Source organism: Octopus bimaculoides, chromosome 2 (assembly GCF_046866305.1).
Source record: "Octopus bimaculoides isolate indiv1 chromosome 2, ASM4686630v1, whole genome shotgun sequence".
NCBI classification, from domain to species: domain Eukaryota; kingdom Metazoa; phylum Mollusca; class Cephalopoda; order Octopoda; family Octopodidae; genus Octopus; species Octopus bimaculoides.
In genome coordinates, this window is record NC_142929.1 from 33,964,289 (window position 1) to 33,984,288 (window position 20,000).

Genomic DNA, 20,000 nt, shown 5'->3' on the forward strand with positions numbered 1-20,000 from the left:
GATACTCTTACATAGTAGAGGAGCATGGCTTAGTGGTTAGGCTGTTGGACTCATGATCCTGAGATCGTAGTTTTGATTCCTGAACTGAACAATGCTTTTGTGTTCTTGAGCAAAACACTTCATTTCACATTGCTCCAGTTCACTCAACTGGTAAAAATGAGTAATCCTGTGACAGACTAGTGTCCCATCCAAGGAGGGATATATATATATATATATATATATATATATATATATATATACACACCAGAGAAACTAGGAAACCAGCCCTATGCTCCTTACTAATGTGGACTAACCCATACTCTTGCATAATCAATAACTGGCACTATAACCAATACGCCATTCAATTCGCTTTCTACACACTTCTTCTTCAATTTCTTTAACTCCACATGGAGCAAAGGGAGCCAACAAGAGATCTCCATCATTCAACTAAAATCCTTCAAGGTGGTGCCCCAGCATGGTCACAATGTAATGACTGGAACAAGTAAAAGATAAAAGGCCTACAAGTCAATAATTCAACACAACCTAATCAGTACATACTGTACAGAACCCTCAATAAAACCAATACACAAATTATACACCACATGTGAAACACAAACAACCATCCAGCAAAACAACGCAACTCATCATCATCATCATCATCATCATCGTTTAACGTCCGCTTTCCATGCTAGCATGGGTTGGACGATTTGACTGAGGACTGGTGAAACCGGATGGCAACACCAGGCTCCAGTCTGATTTGGCAGAGTTTCTACAGCTGGATGCCCTTCCTAACGCCAACCATTCAGAGAGTGTAGTGGGTGCTTTTACGTGTCACCCGCACGAAAACGGCCACGCTCGAAATGGTGTCTTTTATGTGCCACCCGCACAAGCCTGTCCAGGGGCACTGGCAACGATCTCGCTCGAAAATCCTACAGGAGCCAGTCAGGCGGTACTGGCAACGGCCACGCTCAAAATGGTGCATCTCATGTGCCACCCGCACAAGAACCAGTCCAGGGGCACTGGCAACGATCTTACTTGGCTTGCCGGGTCTTCTCACGCACAGCACATTTCCAAAGGTCTCGGTCAGTAGTCATCGCCTCGGTGAGGCCCAATGTACGAAGGTCTTGCCTCACCACCTCAGCCCAGGTCTTCCTGGGCCTACCTCTTCCACGGGTTCCCTCAACTGTTAGGGTGTGGCACTTTTTCACGCAGCTATCCTCCTCCATTCTCACCACATGTCCATACCAGCGCAATCGTCTCTCTTGCACGCCACAACTGATGCTTCTAATGTTCAGCTTTTCTCTCAAGATACTTACACTCTGACGGGTATTCACATTGACATTACACATCCAACGGAGCATACTGGCTTCATTCCTTGCGAGCTTACGTATGTCCTCAGCAGTTACAGCCCATGTTTCACTGCCATGTAGCATGGTTGTTCGTACGCATGCGTCATACAGTCTGCCTTTTACTCTGAGTGAGAGTCCCTTTGTCGCCAGCAGGGGTAAGAGCTCTCTAAACTTTGCCCAGGCTATTCTTATTCTAGCAGCTCCACTTTCAGCGCACCCACCCCCACTACTAACTTGGTCGCCCAGATAGCGGAAGCTATCGACTACCTCTAGTTTTTCACCCTGGAATGAGATAGAAGTTGTTTCCTGTTTGTTTGCAGTCTTTATTGCACCTGAACATCTGCCACAAACAAAAACTAACTTATTTTATCCAATAGATGAAATGCTAAAATAACACCCACAACATGTGGTCTGGTGGTTAGTAGCCTGAGTTCAATTCCTGGCATGTATAATTTATTTACAGATACAGGTGTAACAGCATGGTTTATGAAACTTGCTTCCCAGCAACATGGTTTCAGGTTCAGTCCTACTGCATGGCATCTTAAGTATCTTCTACTATAGCCCCCAAGGTGATTAAAGCCTTGTGAATGGATTTGGTAGATGGAAACTAAAAGAAATTTGTTGTGTGGGGGGGGTCTCTCTATCTCTCTCTCCTTGTCTTGATATTGTGTGATTGTTGTAAATGAATGTCATTCATTACCAATACTGGGGGGGGGGACGTCTGGCCACAGGGAAGTATTACCTTGCTTGGAAACAGGTAAGGGTTGGCAACAGGAAGAGCATCAGGCCATAGAAAATCTGCTTCAGTAAACTAACACATGAAAGCATGGAAAAGTGGATGTTAAAAATAAAAAGATGATGAAGATGAAACAAAACAAAACAAAATTCTCACAAAAAAGCAAAAAAGACAAAGCTCACATACCTCAAGAACACAGAATTGCACCAGGTGGCACAGTAGAAACTCATAAAATTGTTGAAAACATGATGATAAATAGTAATGATAGTGGTGTTGATGATGATGGTGCAATAACAAATAATGAGCAGAATAAATGTATGTATTCGAAACTACGTAGTTAGATTTTTCACAGTAAATAATAATTAGACGAGGCAAGGATGGTAAGACCGTAAGACCTTGAAACATAAAAACAAATCCAAAGTAATCAGAACTAATTTATCAAATTTATAAATAAGTTTTTTGTTAACAACAAAAACAAAAGGCTACTCTAGAGCAGCATTTCTCAACCAGGGTTCCCCGGAACCCTATGGTTCCAAGAGAAAGAGTGAGATAAGCTGATGCTAATTTCATGATCGTAATATTACTATACATGTACAACATATCATTGGTTATTTTAATATTGTAATACAGGCATCATCCTATCTAACCTATTATGTTATCAAAAAATATAACAACTATTGCGGATATATTTAGTGATGTCTGTAATTTATGGATACCTTATACATACATACATACATACATACATACATATATATATATATATATATATATATATATGGTCACTACTACTACTACAACCAACAAAAAATGCTCCCACATGGACTATGTTGACACCAGTAAGGAACAATTATGAACTTTTCATTTAATTTCATTTTTTTTTAATATGTATTTTTGATAAGGTTCGTTTTTTCAAGAAGCGAAACATGTTAAAAATATCTCTGACAAAATTATAAATTAAAATTCATTTTTTATATATTGACGTTTTCAAACTTCTTTTTTATAAATATAAATATATATATATATATATATATATATATATATATGATATTTGCTATGTGAACTATGATAAAAAAAAATATGAGAAAGATATGTTATATAATTTTTTTTGTGCAGGGGTTTCTTGAGAATGCAATTTATTTTATGGGTTACACAAGGGTAAAAAGGTCGAGAAACACTGCTCTAGAGAATGTTCAAGAATCCCCACACTGAAACTGGTTGAAACAGATAAACAATTAAAGTACGTTTAATTAATATTCCTTCTACAATAGGCACAAGGCCTAAAATTTAGAGGGAGAGGGCTAGTTGATGACATTGGCCTTATTGCTAAACTGGTACTTATTTTATTAACTCCAAAAGGATGAATGGCAACGTTGACCTTGGTGGAATAAGAACTGAGAATTTAAAATTGAAAAAAAAATGCCACTAAGTATGCTGCCCAGTGCAGTAATGATCTTGCAATTTACTGCCTAATACATTTAATTAATATATTTGCCTCTACCTGACACTTGATCTAATAGAAATAGCAGCTAAATCTTTTTCAAATCATACTCTACTGTCTTAAAATGGAGATACATTAGATAATGTAGTCAACTTAATCATCAAAAGAAATATAGTATTTTACCTTTTGTTCAGTTAGTGATATAGTTTAAAGTATGCTTATTTGGTAAATTTAAGATTAACCAAGAGTAAAGACAGTAATCAATACTAGTAATTAAGGTTTGTTCGGTACTAGTTAATAACTAATGTTTATCAGCTTAACCACATTCTGTTACACAACACTTATGTTACATTAAATTAAAAGTGACATTTAATCACAGAGGAAGAGGGATTTTTTTTCAGCTGAATATCTTTCCAAGTACTACCCAATTCACGTAGTTAAAAATTGCTTAAATATACCATTTGAAATATGTAATTTTGTATATCCAGTCAGACATATTGAATTTTAAAATCAAAAGAATGAGAGACTACTTTAAGCAATGTAACTACACACGTGCTGTTGGTGATTCTTTTTTTTTTTTTTTTTTTTTTTTTCATTCTTTGGACTTTTCCCTTTTCCTTTTCAACAAGGAGCTACGTTCGAAACATCAAAAACTCTCCTTTTTTACCAAGCGTCAAAGTAATACATTCTATGTGCACACTCTCTTGTTTATTATTGTCATTTTTAATGTTTGTCTATTTGATTTGATTATATATATGGCTCTGACATGACTGAGTGGTTCAGAGGCTTGCTTCCCAACCACATGGTTTCAGATTCAGTTCCACTGTACAGCACCTTTGGCAAGTATCTTCTACTCTAGCCCCAGGCTGATCAATGTCTAGTGAGTGAATTTGATAGACAGGAACTCTGTGCGTGTGCGTGTGCATGTATCTTTGTCCATCCCACTACTTAATAACTAGTGCATGTATCTTTGTCCATCCCACTACTTAATAACTTAATAACTAGTATGAAGCCAGTATGCTCCGTTGGATGTGTAATGTCAATGTGAATACCCGTCAGAGTGTAAGTATCTTGAGAGAAAAGCTGAACATTAGAAGCATCAGTTGTGGCGTGCAAGAGAGACGATTGCGCTGGTATGGACATGTGGTGAGAATGGAGGAGGATAGCTGCGTGAAAAAGTGCCACACCCTAACAGTTGAGGGAACCCGTGGAAGAGGTAGGCCCAGGAAGACCTGGGCTGAGGTGGTGAGGCAAGACCTTCGTACATTGGGCCTCACCGAGGCGATGACTACTGACCGAGACCTTTGGAAATGTGCTATGCGTGAGAAGACCCGGCAAGCCAAGTAAGATCGTTGCCAGTGCCCCTGGACTGGTTCTTGTGCGGGTGGCACATGAGATGCACCATTTTGAGCGTGGCCGTTGCCAGTACCGCCTGACTGGCTCCTGTAGGATTTTCGAGCGAGATCGTTGCCAGTGCCCCTGGACTGGCTTGTGCGGGTGGCACATAAAAGACACCATTTCGAGCGTGGCCGTTTTCGTGCAGGTGACACGTAAAAGCACCCACTACACTCTCTGAGTGGTTGGCGTTAGGAAGGGCATCCAGCTGTAGAAACTCTGCCAAATCAGACTGGAGCCTGGTGTTGCCATCCGGTTTCACCAGTCCTCAGTCAAATCGTCCAACCCATGCTAGCATGGAAAGCGGACGTTAAACGATGATGATGATGATGATGATGATGTTCATTAGTTTACATCCTGTAACTTAGTTTGTTCAGCAAATGAGACTGGCAGAATAAGTACCAGTCCAACAACTGAAACAAATAAAAGATATGGTTATATAAAACTCAACAAAACACAGACTAAAAGATACAGATTCACCCATTCACAAATTTATGATATACTCTGCTCGGAAGAATTGCAATTCCTAAAATAGTTTCTGCACCAAGCCATAACATTGAACTTTGAATGTGGTTTATAGCTTAGAGTCATATCCTAACACAGTTAACCTTGATTTCCAGAAGAGTCAATACAGTTAACCTCTGAATCAAGGAGGCTATCCTAATTAATAAGCTGAAACCAGCATTAAACAACAAACAAGAACTACGGGAAGCATACTGGCTGATGTAACAACACCAGTCTGCATGTCACTACCCTTTACCACATATCTGACACCACATACCAATAACAGCTTTATTCTATCTTCCATTCCTCCACATCTCCTGATAAATGGGTCTTAAATGCAGAATCTGTTTTGTGAGTCTTTTCTGTGATATTCTAAATAATACAAGTGTATTATAAAATTATTTATTTGCACGAAACTTCATCATGTGATCATTTGTTCATTAATTTCCTATTTTTTTGAACCAGTATTTATTAGCTTTTAATTTTACTGTCAAGATTCATTAACTCAAAGCAACTTGTCCCTTTTATAGATGGTTGGGTATGATTTGAGTGAGATTTGGCTGCTGCTTCAAGCAGGTCAAGTTACAACAAAGAAGCTCCATGGAAATTCATCAACATTTACAGCAAGATAACAATGCTGGTGAAATAATTTGCTATGAGAACAATTTTCATGAAACTATACCAATGGCGCTGATTGCATAAATTATGAAGTCTAGAATTCAACAGAAGAAAAGATTTTAAATACATATAATCCATATAAGCAGACTCTATTAAACAAAGCTGATGACGGTGAACGTAAATATGATTACGATGATGATAGTGATGACTACATTGGTGATGATAGTGAAAATGTTAACCGAGTTAGTTTAAATCATTTTAGGGTTGCTAACTAATAATTCATCACATAAATAACAGATATTTTATGTCACTCAGTAATGGCGAAATTCTGTGAACACCCTTAAAAGAAAAATGATGAATTACTAATTTGGTTTATTAAAACTTAATTGTAGTTCATGGTTTTCATTATGGATAGTAAGTATTATGGTAAAGAATGAGAGAAAACACGCCCAAACAGGTCATAAGCACATGAGCATGTTTAGGCAACATATCAAGTTTTAAACATGTATTGTCTTTGTAAGGTAGATATTATGAACAAAATAAAAACATGTCAAAAGAAGAGGTGCACTGAATAACCAGAAGACACTGAATTGGTTAAACAGAAACAAAGAAAACTACAACAAAAACATAAATTTTAACTATAGACTAATACAAACTCTTTCAGTTTTATATTAACATATTTCCTGCAAATAAAGGCAAGTAACTGTGTGTATATGCACACATACACTAATTATTATTCATGTCACTACTTAATAACAAAGTACTGCATATTTTTAACTAAATGTTTCTGGAAATATTTTCAAGTGCTACCGTTTCATCAGTGCCCCACCAATGTAGACCTGTTAAGAGAGTAACAGAATTCAGTAGTTATACATATTAACATGAAATAAAACCAAAGTTTGAGGAAACTATGGCCTGTGTTAGTAAAACTTACGTAAAGTTTGTAAATTTGGATAAGTTCATTAATCCTTTAGTATTTAAACAGCCCATTTCCAGCCAAAATATTCTGTTTTATATTAAAATGGGCCAGATCTCACCTGTCACACTTAACCTACAGTGTCATTCTAAAAACAAACAAGAGTATCATCAAAAATCCTAAAGCTATGACATAATACATAGTGTGAAGTAGCATGGCTCAGTGGTTAGAGTGTTGGGCTCACAATCATGAAGTTATGAGTTCAATTTCTGGACCGGGCTGTGTGTTGTGTTCTTGAGCAAGACACTTTATTTCACGTTGCTCCACTTCACTCAGTTGTAGAAATGAGTTGTGATGTCACTAGTGCCAAGCTGTACTGACCTCTGCCTTTCCTTTGGATAACATCAGTAGCATGGAGAGGGGGGGGTATGCATAGTGACTGTTGGGCTTCCATAAACAACCTCGCTCGAACTTGTGCCTTGGAGGGTAACTTTCTAGGTGCAATCCCTTGGTCAATGCATAATTAATTCAAAACTACGTGAATAAACAAGTATTACATACGACAGAGTAATCTGAATGCTAATTGGGCTGAGAGAGAAAAAAGTTTACTGCTAGAATTTGCAAAAAATGTTCTTTCCCTAACATGAAATGTCTCCATATGTCATGAAACTTAGCCAAATTTACAAATATCAATACTTAATGTGTTAGTTGACAAGAATTTAAGTTTAGTTAAAATTTCAAAATTCAAATCTGAACTAAACTATAGGTTTAATAAAGGTTTCTTAATTCAAAAATATGAAAAGATTCCAGGCATTATAAGTCACTTCAGACTTTTTACCTATAAATAAACAGAGTTTTTTACTATTTAAAATATTTGAAAATAGGAGGTAATTTGAAACAAATTTGTGTTTTTCAAATTTTAACTTTGGAGTGTAGGAAATTCAAACAGTACAGTTATCAGTGTTTCCTCCCATTTCACTATTTCATACAAGAACCATCTTGTTAACACCAATTATTGATGACAACAAGAAAGTCATTAATCCAAAACGGTTGCAAGAATATTATGCTCAAACTAAACATAGATGTTCAAAATTTCATTAAAATTGCAGGAGAGCTAGGAGTTATTCATGAATCATAAAAAACTAGAAATAGTTTACAATCGATAGAAAAGGAAATGATTAAAATGTATAGATAATGAGGAAAATAAGTTTTGGGATCAAATAACTAAATAAGAATTTATTCTTTTTTTTTTTTTTTTTTTTTCAATTTCTGATCAAAAAATATTCTGAAAAATTATTAGCATGTTTTCAGATATTATATATGTATATATATATATTCTATGATGAAAACTCCTTTTATATCTCTCAGCAGCATTTTTTTAAAACACTGAACAGGGAAACAGATAAGAAAAAGTATAGTAAATTTCTGATGATTTTTTTATAAAGAAATTTGTTTTTATGAAGAAATGTTGTAAACATGTTTTCAATCATATATTTTCCTATAATGCAAGCATCTACCTCAACAGCATTTTTTTAAACTCAAAAGCAAAATAAAAAATTTAAAAAAACAGGAATGAAAATGAAGAATTATCTTTTTTCTAAAAAAATGTCTTTTTTTTTTTTTTTTTTTTTTTTTTTTTTTTGTCCCAGCATGGCCACAACCAGAGCAGTCACTGGAACCAGTAAAAAGAGTAAGTAAATTAAGCAGAAACGAAAGCATTCTAAATCACATCAAAAAGCAGACAAACAACTGAGGCACTACTATTAATAGCCTACACTAATAACAATTGACTACATACTGAAACAAAGGTTAGCAACATGCAGTTTAGAAGAGATGTATGGCAAAATGTCGCATTTTAAACAAGTTGAACTTGAGAAAATACTGGAAAGCTGGAGGTTTCATATCAAATGAATTTCAAAAGTAATAAAGTAATGACAGAAGACACATATAATTATGAAGCACTGCTGAAACCAGAAGCTTATACATATAGTCAGCAATTTTTGCCAAGGTTAGCCATAGCAACAATATTGACAACATCTCATGCTTTTAATATTGTTATTAATATTACTCATTTCTGTCTTTTTTCTTTTTTTTTTTTTTTTTTTCCAGTTTAGAAACATGAAGTAAAACAATGTGTAGAGTCCACATCTGACTCACCAAGTCCCACTTTTGCTTGGCTTCCATCTCCAACAACAAAATGTGAATTCGGTCCACTTGATGGTAGATGCAGCATGGCTTTAGCCGACTTATTTTTCTTTTGTCTCGACCGCTTCTTTGCCCTTGGCATTTTTTCTATAAATTGTTAACCTGGGGGACAGAACATTTCCATACATTACAGCCTTCTCTAAGACAAAATATAAATTATCAACAAAAAAGATGCCACCTAGATTTTGTAAAAAGAGAGCAAGTATTCACAGAAGTAGGTTGTGAATTTGAAATAATTAAATTCACACTGCAACACCAGAATTTTATCTGAAATTAAGAAAAAATAATTATGAATCTAACTATCAATTCATCAATATATCTGTCAATCAATCTATGTGTACATGTGTGCGCACATGTGCTTGTGCCTCTGTGAGTGCGTGTGCATGATGTGTGTAAATAAGTTATGTTTTGAGGTTCACAGTTTTGTATTATGAGGAAGGGTGCCACTCAACCAAAGCATCAGTTTAGATGGTATCATATGTCTTCTACCATGAATCTGGGTAAAGACACTTAACAGTTCCACCTGTAGATTTTCTAGCAAATAAAAACACTTACTGTTCTACAAAACAATGGTACAGTATACAATAGAATCAATGTTTGATTAGTTTGTAGTTATGCTTAGGATCTCTTAACAGAAGCTGGATATGTGCTATCATTCAAATTATGGCAATGAGGACAACCACATTTCAGCAAATCTTAGGTATGCTCAATCAATGCTCCTTCAAGAAATATTACTGTTCTGCTTACGAAACAATTTGTTTAACACATGGAGTGGGGTTTGTTTTTACTGCTCATGATTCATTATAATAATAATAATAATAATAATAATAATAATAATAATAATAATAATAATGATTTGTAGCATATGTGCAAGTTCTCAAATTTTGCAGTCCACTTTGCTGGGCGGTTGGTGTTAGGAAGGGCATCCAGCTGTAAAAACCATGCCAAAACAGACACAGAAATGTTAGAAGTGAAGTACAATTGTGCTATTGCCTCTAGTACTTGATCTGTACAAATTTTAATGACCTAACTTCCCAGGAGGTGGAAAGCAACACTGACTTTAGTGGGTTTGAGTTTAAAAAAATAAAGAGATAAACATTTTTTTTGAGTTTCGACAAGAAGCCTGTTATAACAACAGATTAAGGCATTTGAGACAGTCAAATTAAAGTGAGGATTGACAAAATATTATTGTTGTTCCACATCTCTTGTACTATTACAAGTTATTGCTTATCTCCAGGTTAATTGTGATTGTGCAGACTTATGATCAAAAGCTTTCCCATTATAATCATTACATCATTTTACAGTTAGGTTTATGTTTAAGACAACATTATCCAATGAGTCCTTTGTTCATTTAAGAGGAGATTTTGCTGCTATTCCTAGCAGGTCATGTAACCCTAAAAAGGTTTCCTCACTGGCTCATCTATTAGAAGTTAGTTACATCAGGTGATTCATCTCCTATGGACAAAATGATAAGTTGTTCAAATTCATTTTACTCACTATAAAAGGTTTTTTTCTTCATCATTAGTGACAGAAGCAGTGTTACTTCAGAATAGCCATCTGCATGTCTTACTTAACACGGATATACTGTAGAAAGCATCTCATATAAGGAATATAGTGCTAAAATGCACAAAATTGAATTAGGGGCAGAAGAAAAGCATCCAGCAGCATTGATAGAATTGCTAAATCTGGGTTTTTGCATCTTTGCACGTCATGGTAGCAAGTATCCACTATCATTGCATGCTGAGATAAATTTTATCTCAACTGATATAGAAAAACAGTGATTAATAAATCACTAGCATTGCAAATAGCTGGCAGGTAAGGTAAAAATTTATTATTAGTAATGGAAGCAGTATTAGATCAAAATAGCATTCTGTACATCTTATTTTGGGTCAGTCAAATGTAAAGCTTATTTATCCATATTACTTTGAAATAATCATGTATTATTTCATAGCTTCAGGATTTTAATGTGGTTGTTTACTTTTAGAAAAACATAGTAGGGTAGGTGTAAGAGGCCTGATCTGGTTGGTTTCAGCATAAAACAGGTAGAATATTTGAGCTAGATATGGCTGGTTTAAATGTTAAAGGGTTAATGTGGATGTACTGTAGAAAGTCACAACACTGTGGTGTTCTTTTTACTTTGACTATCAAAATCTTAACAACATATTTTATTCAGTCTTTGATGCCAACATTTAATTATCTACTAGATAAGACTATTCAATAAGTCTTAAGAATTAAAAAAATTCAACAAGTGAAAGAATGATCTCACATCAATCAACTTGAGGAAGGTAAGAAGTATTAACATAGAATGTTTATCATATTCAATAGCTAGCATATATATTCTTAATATGTTCCAGCAGATGTGAATATGAATATGCTAACTACTGTTGTGCTTCATCATAGGAGAACAACTTCTTTAAGATGAATCTTTGTTCATAACACACTTGATTCATTAGCATAAGGGGACTCTGGGATACCCAGTGTTTTGACATCATTTTATCTCATCAGTTTGTGACTCTTGTTTATAACTTTAGCAAACAAATTATTTGCTGAAGCATGCTGATATGATGATAATAAATCATTTTTATTATATATCTATTATATTTTAAATATCAGCTCAAGAGCATCATTTAATGTGACAAAATCTTTCTATTTCACTTTAATTTTATTTCTTATCATTTGCTAGTCTACAGACATGTTTAGCAACACTTTCTATTCAGTTTTCAAAATAAGTTGACTTCAGAACTGATATTCTTTTGATCTTTTACTTGTTTTAGTTACTGCATGAGGACAATACTGGGTGCCACTTTCAAGGATATAGTCAGTTGTATCAATGCCAGTGCTTTGACGTACATTTTATTGACTTCAGAAGGATACAAGGCAAAGACAATCTATGTGTGGTTTAAATTCACAAAGTAAAGAGATGTAACCAAATACTATGAAATATTTTATCAAACACTCCACCGATTCTTCCAAGTCTACTATTTGATTACTAACTGCCTCAAAGCAAGCAAATCAATAAAGAAGAATTACAAGTAAAAACAAATGGGCACAGATGGAGTTGGAGAAAGATGACTGCATTACATAGTCAAAGGTGTACAGTGCACAAAGACCTGTGAGAGGAAATATTATAGCAGGAAAACCTTGGCATAAAAACAGTCCCACTCTCTCAGCCATGGAAGTTAAGATCCACTACTATGATGATCATTATAAATGGTGACTTCAAACTGTATTCAATAGAATACTTAAGATTCAATAGAATACTTAAGATTAGATTAGTGCTACATCGTGGGCTAGCAACCATTATCTCGGCCTATGCCCCTCAGCCAGAGATGCCTGATGGACAGAAAGACTGATCTTGTGACACCCTCTTGCTGACTACCTTGTCAACGAATGACAGAGACCTTCTCTATGTGGCTGGTGATTTCAATGGACATGTTGGACAACATGCAGGAGGTTTCCATCGCATACATGGAGACTATGGTTTTGGTTCCCACAATGAGGAGGGAACCAGGCTGCTGGAGTTCTGCGACGCAAATGCCTGCATTGTTTGCAATACTAACTTCAGGAAGCCTGCCAGCCACCTAGTCACCTACCAATCTGGTAGTCACACTAGTCAAATTGACTACATCCTTACCAGGAAAAGGGAAAGATGGCTACTTATAAATGCCAAAACCTTCCCAGACGAAGAATGTACCCCTCAACATAGACTAGTAGTTAGCGACTTCAGAATCAGGGCTAAATGGATGCCCAGCAGACGACCAGCATGGAGAAGAAGGGTCTGGAAGCTTAAAGATCCTGCAAATGGACAGAGATTCAGAGACATCTGAAAATAGCTAATTTCTATGATCTGATACAAAGAATTTCACCAAGCAAATATTAATCCATGTGTAAGGAAGATATTCTTACATGCATTTGTAAAAGCATACACAAGCACACACACACACACACACACACACACACACACAAGTGTGCATACACCCACACACATATAAACATGCACACACACATGCATACAGGCACTCAGACATATGTGAGCATGCATAAGGGACAACTGAAGAAGAGAAATATTCTTTATGTTGCATGTCTTGCTTCTCTGTTTGTTTTTTCGTTGTTCGAAAAAATGTTCATTTTCTGTCTTTGTCTTTATGTTTTCGTTTCTCATTGTGTTTAATGTTTTTTGTGATGTCCTGTACCCATATATGCATGTATGTATACATATAGATGTAGGTATGTACATATATGTATGGATATATATGCATATATTTATATATTATTTATGTTATATGATCGAACGCTATGCACTGTCTCCAAGTAGTAAGTTTTATATATATATATAGTATGGTGGGAGACCTCTACACAGTTTCCATTTACCAAATTCACTCACAAGGCATTAGTCAACCTGAAGTTATAACAGAAGACACTTGCCAAAGATGCCACACAATGAGATTGAACCCAAAACCATGTGGTTGCAAAGTAAGCTTTTTAACTGCACAGCTATGCCTTCACTTACAGTAAAGGAAAAAAATGTTTCTGAAAATCTTGTCATTTACTTTTAAATTTTCACAGAAACATCACAAATATAATTAAGTCATCCCTAACAATCTCACCAAACTATTACAACTTATGCTCATGCAATGTTATTTTTTTTAACTGTAGTTGTTGTTACATATTTTCCACTATATTATGAGAATTTTATATTTCATAGTGTGGGAAAAAAATGTAATTTGACCTTGTAAAATCTCTTTACAATGGATTCATTCTTCTTCTCAACATTTCTTAACTATACAGGTGCATTTTTAGTTATATAATTTCTCTGTTTATGGATTTCATATACAAAAGAAAACCATAAACTTTTACAAGTGTCAGGCAATAAACTCGGCCTCAGACTAGAAAATTCTACTTGTATATTTATTCACTTGCGTATTTGTATATTCACACATCAATTTTGGGAGTAGTCTATAGTCATGGTCAGTTCTAAATCCTCTTGATACCAATCTGACTGAAATCACCCCTGGTTCTATGATACAAATTCCATTTTAAAGTGATTTAAATTAAAACCTTCAATCAAAATTTCATGTTCATTTATATTCCAAACACCAATTTAATAATGAGAAAGTTATAATTCTAAATTCTTCATTATTTTCAAAATTAATTGAAATAAAGGCAGTGCATTTCAAAGTGTTTATGGTAACAAAAGGGTTAAGGAATAAAATATCCTCCAAAAGAATTTTTTTTTTTTTTACTTGTTTCAGTCATTGGACTGTGCCTATGCTGGAGCACCACCTTGAAGGGTTTAGTTAAACAAGTTGACCCCAGAATTTGTTTTTATGTCTGGTACTTAATCTACCCTATCAGTCTCTTTTGCTGAACAACTAAGTCACAGAGATGTAAACAAACCGACAACCAACACCTGTTGTCAAGCAGTGGGGTAGAGAATGGGGGGGGGTGAATGCAGTACAAAGACATGCATGTAGATGTGTACATGATGGGCTTCTTCCAGTTTCCATCTAAAAGATTTGGGAATTTGGTTGGCCTGGAGCTACACTAGAGGACACTTACCCAAGGAACCAGGCAGTGAGATTAAACCTGAAACCATATGATCAGATAGCAAGCTTCTTACCACACGGTCGTAAAAAGTTTTTTAAAAAACCAGTTGTTTTAGTAACCTAACACCAGACATAGAAATCAAGGGAGAAAAAGCAGACTAAACTTTATAAACAGTGATAGTAAAATGTACTTTCTTTGAACAAAGCAGTGATGAAAATATCATTAAAGCTAGCTGTTTTAGAACGTTTCGTTTTATGTTAGGATTAAAAGCAAACATACATAGGGCTACATCTAGATATAGATATAGCAATAGCAGTCAAGTTTAGACATTTAACTATCCTATTAGTTACTACTCAATTGTTTGCTTCCCTTCCAGTTGTTTCTGTTTCTTTTCTAATACTAAAATAAGAGTGTGAGCTTCCAAGGAGCTCTCACTCACTCACTCACTCACTCACTCACTCACACTCACACACACACACACACCATTTCTTTTCACTCAAAAGAGAGTTTAGTTTTTGACATAAACAGAACATATATAACTTTGGTCAATACCAATGTATTTTTATTGGAATTCCTAAATAAAAAGGAAATTCTGTTAGTTCTATCAGTATTGAAATACCTTCTAAATCATGCGGGGCATTTAATGACAAGTGCTCAGCCTCAGTAAACATCGTCTGAACTGGATGAGAGATAATAATCACTTCAACAAAGAACAGTATTCTACCAGATCCAGCATTCCCAAATAAGTTGCTACCTATACTTGGTAGCTGGATTAACTTAAGCCATGCAAAATGATATCACCTGCCCAGAAATGCCATGCAACACCTGTAATAGATTAGAACTCACAATCTATGAATTGATAATTTAATATGTTATCAACTGATCCATTTCAATTCTACTTAGGTTCATATCTACTAAACAAAATTCTTACTTTAGTTAAAAGAACAGAGCGCATTCAGTATAATTGTTTCTATATTAGCCACAATCTTTACTCCTAGTCACTATATCACTGCATCAACCAGACTATTGGATGTTATTATACACCACTGATCACAATGCACTTCCTTGCATTGTCATAGCTTTCAAATGGTGCCACTCTACTTGCTAGACAGGCAGGCCTATGGCATGTAAGTGACCAAGAACACAACATTCCTCCTACATGGGATGCCAATTTATCACATTTGCAACTGAGTAGCCGGGAGCAACATGAAATGTTTTGTTTAAAAACACACACACACCTCCCAGTTCAGGAATTGAAACCATCTTGTAATGGTGAGCACAACACCCTAACCACAACATCAAGTGTATTCACTTATTCTTACTGCAAGCTTCACACATCCTATCTGCTGTAGATGTTTTAAAGCATAAATCTGCAAGTTATAGATAGTTATTCATCCCATGACCTGCATACTCAGTCAGAACTGACCTAGTGCTGTGCAACAACAACAAGAGCAGCAACAGTTGATTTACAATCAATAACATTCAACACCACAAACATACTGATGCTATCAGGTTTAGCACAACCCTACTGAACCAGCTTCTAATTATATCATATAAGAGGCAAATGGCCAATTTAACTAAACTATTGCCATCACACCCAAGCAGAAGTAATCTGATAGCATGTACCATACCGTTGGTGTTTATATAGTCGCAAGAAAATACAGACACCAGCTCAGCTCTCCTACTTCTTGACCCAACAGAACATTGAGGATGTGACAGCTGGAGTAAGTAAAGGGCTGTGCCAGCACTAGGTTGGAGATCATTTTCAGCTGAGCAGACTGGACCAACATGCAATGAAGTGTCTAGATCAAGAACACTGCACATGACCTTAGAATTGAAAGCCTAACACCTTTAATATTAGGTCACATGACATTACATAAACTGCACATGAATGATTTATAAAGCAATGTTTGAAGCTCTGAAACAACATTGCAGTTCAGATATTTAACCAATGAATGAATCCAGTGGTCAGTGATATCATCATCCTCATTATCGTTTAACATCTGTTTTCCATACTGGCACAGGTTGGACAGTTTGACAGGATCCAGCAAGTCGCATGGCTGCACTAAGTTCTAATGTCAGCTTTAGCATGGTTTCTACAGCTGGATACCCTTCCTAATGCCAACCATTTTACAGCGTGTACTAGGTGCTTTTTATCACGTCACTGGCACTTGTGAATTTGCCAAGCAATTTGCAACAGAGAAGAACAGGGGGAAAAAGGAAGCCAAAAAGGCTCCAGTTACTAAGTATGTGTGGTGGGAATTTGAGTGGGTAGGTGGTTTTATGCCAAGTGTTGAAGACTAAAGTATGATAGAGAGACAAGCATAAGTGCTTTGCTAATGTGTGACATGTGGAATAACCATCAAATGCTTTATTGTGTCATATCCAATTCTGTTCTTGTAAAAAGATTTGAATGTTTTCCAACCTTTTTATTATGCTAGATTTATAACAGGCATAAAATATTATAAAGTAAGACACCAATGACTTGCCATTAAGACTTAGTATTCAATTTCTAACTGCAGTTATAATCACTTCCTAATATTCATGAAAATCAAAATTGGATTCCACCCTACCAAAAATTTTTATACTTCATACTTCATTGGATATGACAATGAAAAATCATTTTAGTAATAGTCATATCAATCTACATCCAAAAATGGATATGCATTTTTTTTTTTTTTTTTTTTAGTTTAAATAAAATTAAGTATAATTGTTGTCAACAGATATTTATTATAATTGTTATAAGCAGTAAAACATTAGCAGCAGATATTTGCTTAATGCTGAAATATACTGCAGCTTACAAGAGCTTTTCATTTGTCAAGTGCAAACAAGTTAAGCAGATCTTGTAATTTGGTACTGTTTTGACTGCTTAAATATAATGGTCACAAATCATTTATACGACATTCAGTGAACAAAAACAAAGTAAATAATACAAAATAAAATAAAACAATTTACTAAACAAAACAGGAAAAATAAGCTTAATGCCAAAATCTTAAAATAGAAAACAGAAACACAATGACTAGAAAAACATTTGAGAGTATAAATAAAGAACTGGATCTTACACATGTGCACAAACACACAAAGTCACAGTCTCAGACATAACTGCATGTAATATATATATCATTTGTTTGTCTGAAGTGCAGTACTTATACCCTTATTAGGACTTCCTAGACAATGGAATAAAGGTAGTCACTGAGTAATTTGAACCTCTAAGGCACCCGTGCCAGTGACACGCAAAAGGTACCTGTGTCGGTGACAACTAAAAACCACCCATGCTGGTGGCACATAAAAGGCACCTGTGCTGGTGATATTTTAAAGGTACCCATACTGGTGACAAGTTACAGACACCCATGCTGGTGACGAGATAAAGGCAGCTGTGCAGGTGACAAGATAAAGACACCCATGTAGGTGACACATTAAAGGCACCCAGTACATTCTATAGTGGTTGGCATTAGGAAGAGTACCCAGCCGTAGAAACTAAGCCAAAACAGACAAATGGAGCCTGGTGCAGCTCTCTGGCTCACCAGCTCCAGTCAAACTGTCTAACCTATGCCAGCATGGAAAGCAGATGTTAAATGATGATAATAACCCAAACACACCTTGCTTCTGTCCTCACTCACTATACTATTCACCTCATACCTCTTTGGATACCTCTTTGCCACTGTTTACCTATTTGGAGACAGAACTAATTCATTCTCACTCACTCCCCTAAATTTGAACAGCCATGTAGTTCCTCTAAAACATAAACCTGCTGCTCTGCTCCAACCTCTTCTCTCGTACCTTAACCTCATCAAGTGTAAGGATGCACTCCCACCCTTGCCCCTGCCTCAGGTTATGTAGACTTGTGAGCTGCATGGTGACCTCAATTGAGCCAGTAGCATAAAAAGAGTACTTAGTACACACTGTAAAGTGGTTGGCGTTAGGGAAAGCATCTAACTGTAGAAATCATGTCAGAGCAGACATCTGACCCATCTGATCATGGGTGATGATGATAATGATAATATAACTTTATGGAAAGATTAGCTGAGTTTAATATACAAACTAAGGCGGTGTGCTGGCAGAATCGCTAGTAGCATTTCATGCATCTTTACATTCTGAGTTCCAATTCCACCAAAGACAACTTTGCCTTTCATCCTTTTGGGGGATCGATAATAAATTTGTACCAGGTGAAGGCTAGGGTTGATGTAATTGACTTGACCCCCTCCCCCGAACTTACTGGCCTTGTGCCAAAATTTGAAACCAATATACAAACTAGCATTTAAGGTACAACAGGTGTGGCAGGAACAGAAGGCAGGTACACCAGTGATCATCAAGCAGGATTGGCATAAAGCTGGCAAGTTCAAAGGAGAAGAATGATTCAAGAAAAAAAGGTATGTGAAGATATAGAAAGCCCCCCAAAGAGTATTTAAAGGCCAGTAATTAACTCTGTTTCATAGTTTATAGCAGATGATAGATAAATCTCTTCCTGATAGTATTCCCAGATAATTTACTACATAGGAATACTTTATTTTCACTTGGTACCTATTCTTGACAACTAAGTAAAGACATGCTGCAGTTTTTAATTTGCAACCTATGAACAGATAGCTTGGTATTGTACCCACTAGGCCATTTTATTTTTTCAAGTAAAAAAGGTGGTGGCGGTGGCAGCAGCAGCATAGAATTAAGTCATGGGGTGGGGCTTGTAAAATTTCAAATGTAATAAAAGCTTTCTTGTCACTAGACAGGTCTTTAAAAAAAAAAAATGACTGATTATATGTGTTTGTTGAATAAATTACTCTTGTGTAGGTCATGTTTGTATTTTCTGAAAAGATTAGCAAATATTCACAGCTTGAATATATTTTGATACTGGAAGAAAGAAAAAAAAATACCACTGTTTTTAATGCTGTCTTGCATTCTTAGCTATGTGAAAAATATGATGGGACTATGATGAGAGATTATCAAAGGGTTTTAGGCATAGTATTAACTCATTTGATACCAACCTACATGAGACTGTACTTGGTTCTTTGACACAAGCTCCCTGTTTTAAAATGATTTAACGCTTTAGCATTTAAACCGATCATATCCAGCATAAATATTCTACTTGTCTCATGTCCAAACTGACCAGATCGGGCCTCTTGCACCTACCTTACAATGTCATTCTAAAAATATACAATCACATCATCAAAATCTCAAAGCTACAAGATAATACATAATTCAAAACAATGTGAATAAATAAGCATTACGACACAGTAATCTGAATTCTAAAGGATCAAATTGAAACCTTCCAAAATTTCATATTAATTCATGCTTCAAACACCAGATTCCACCTGTTGT

The 20,000-nt window shown here is 35.6% G+C and overlaps 1 protein-coding gene and 1 long non-coding RNA gene across 46 annotated transcripts in view; one reads left to right on the forward strand and one right to left on the reverse strand.

Moving 5' to 3' along the window:
• The window catches only part of LOC149137024 (uncharacterized), an 11,233-nt gene extending 2,051 nt beyond the window's left edge, over positions 1 to 9,182 (forward strand). For both annotated transcript variants that reach the window (XR_016238529.1, XR_016238530.1), the window contains exons 3-4: positions 8,585 to 8,625; positions 9,045 to 9,182. This is a non-coding gene — a long non-coding RNA (uncharacterized LOC149137024). The remainder of the gene's footprint in view (positions 1 to 8,584; positions 8,626 to 9,044) is intronic.
• Positions 1 to 20,000, reverse strand: part of LOC106868006 (uncharacterized) — a 553,573-nt gene that overhangs the window by 367,500 nt on the left and 166,073 nt on the right. For 30 of the 44 annotated variants that reach the window (XM_089342487.1, XM_089342462.1, XM_089342392.1 and 27 more), the window contains one exon: positions 9,093 to 9,242. The exons of the other annotated variants lie outside the window; for them this stretch is intronic. In XM_089342487.1, the coding sequence (XP_089198613.1) occupies positions 9,093 to 9,222 (130 nt within the window). In that variant the 5' untranslated portion in view covers positions 9,223 to 9,242. The remainder of the gene's footprint in view (positions 1 to 9,092; positions 9,243 to 20,000) is intronic. 44 annotated transcript variants of the gene reach the window in all.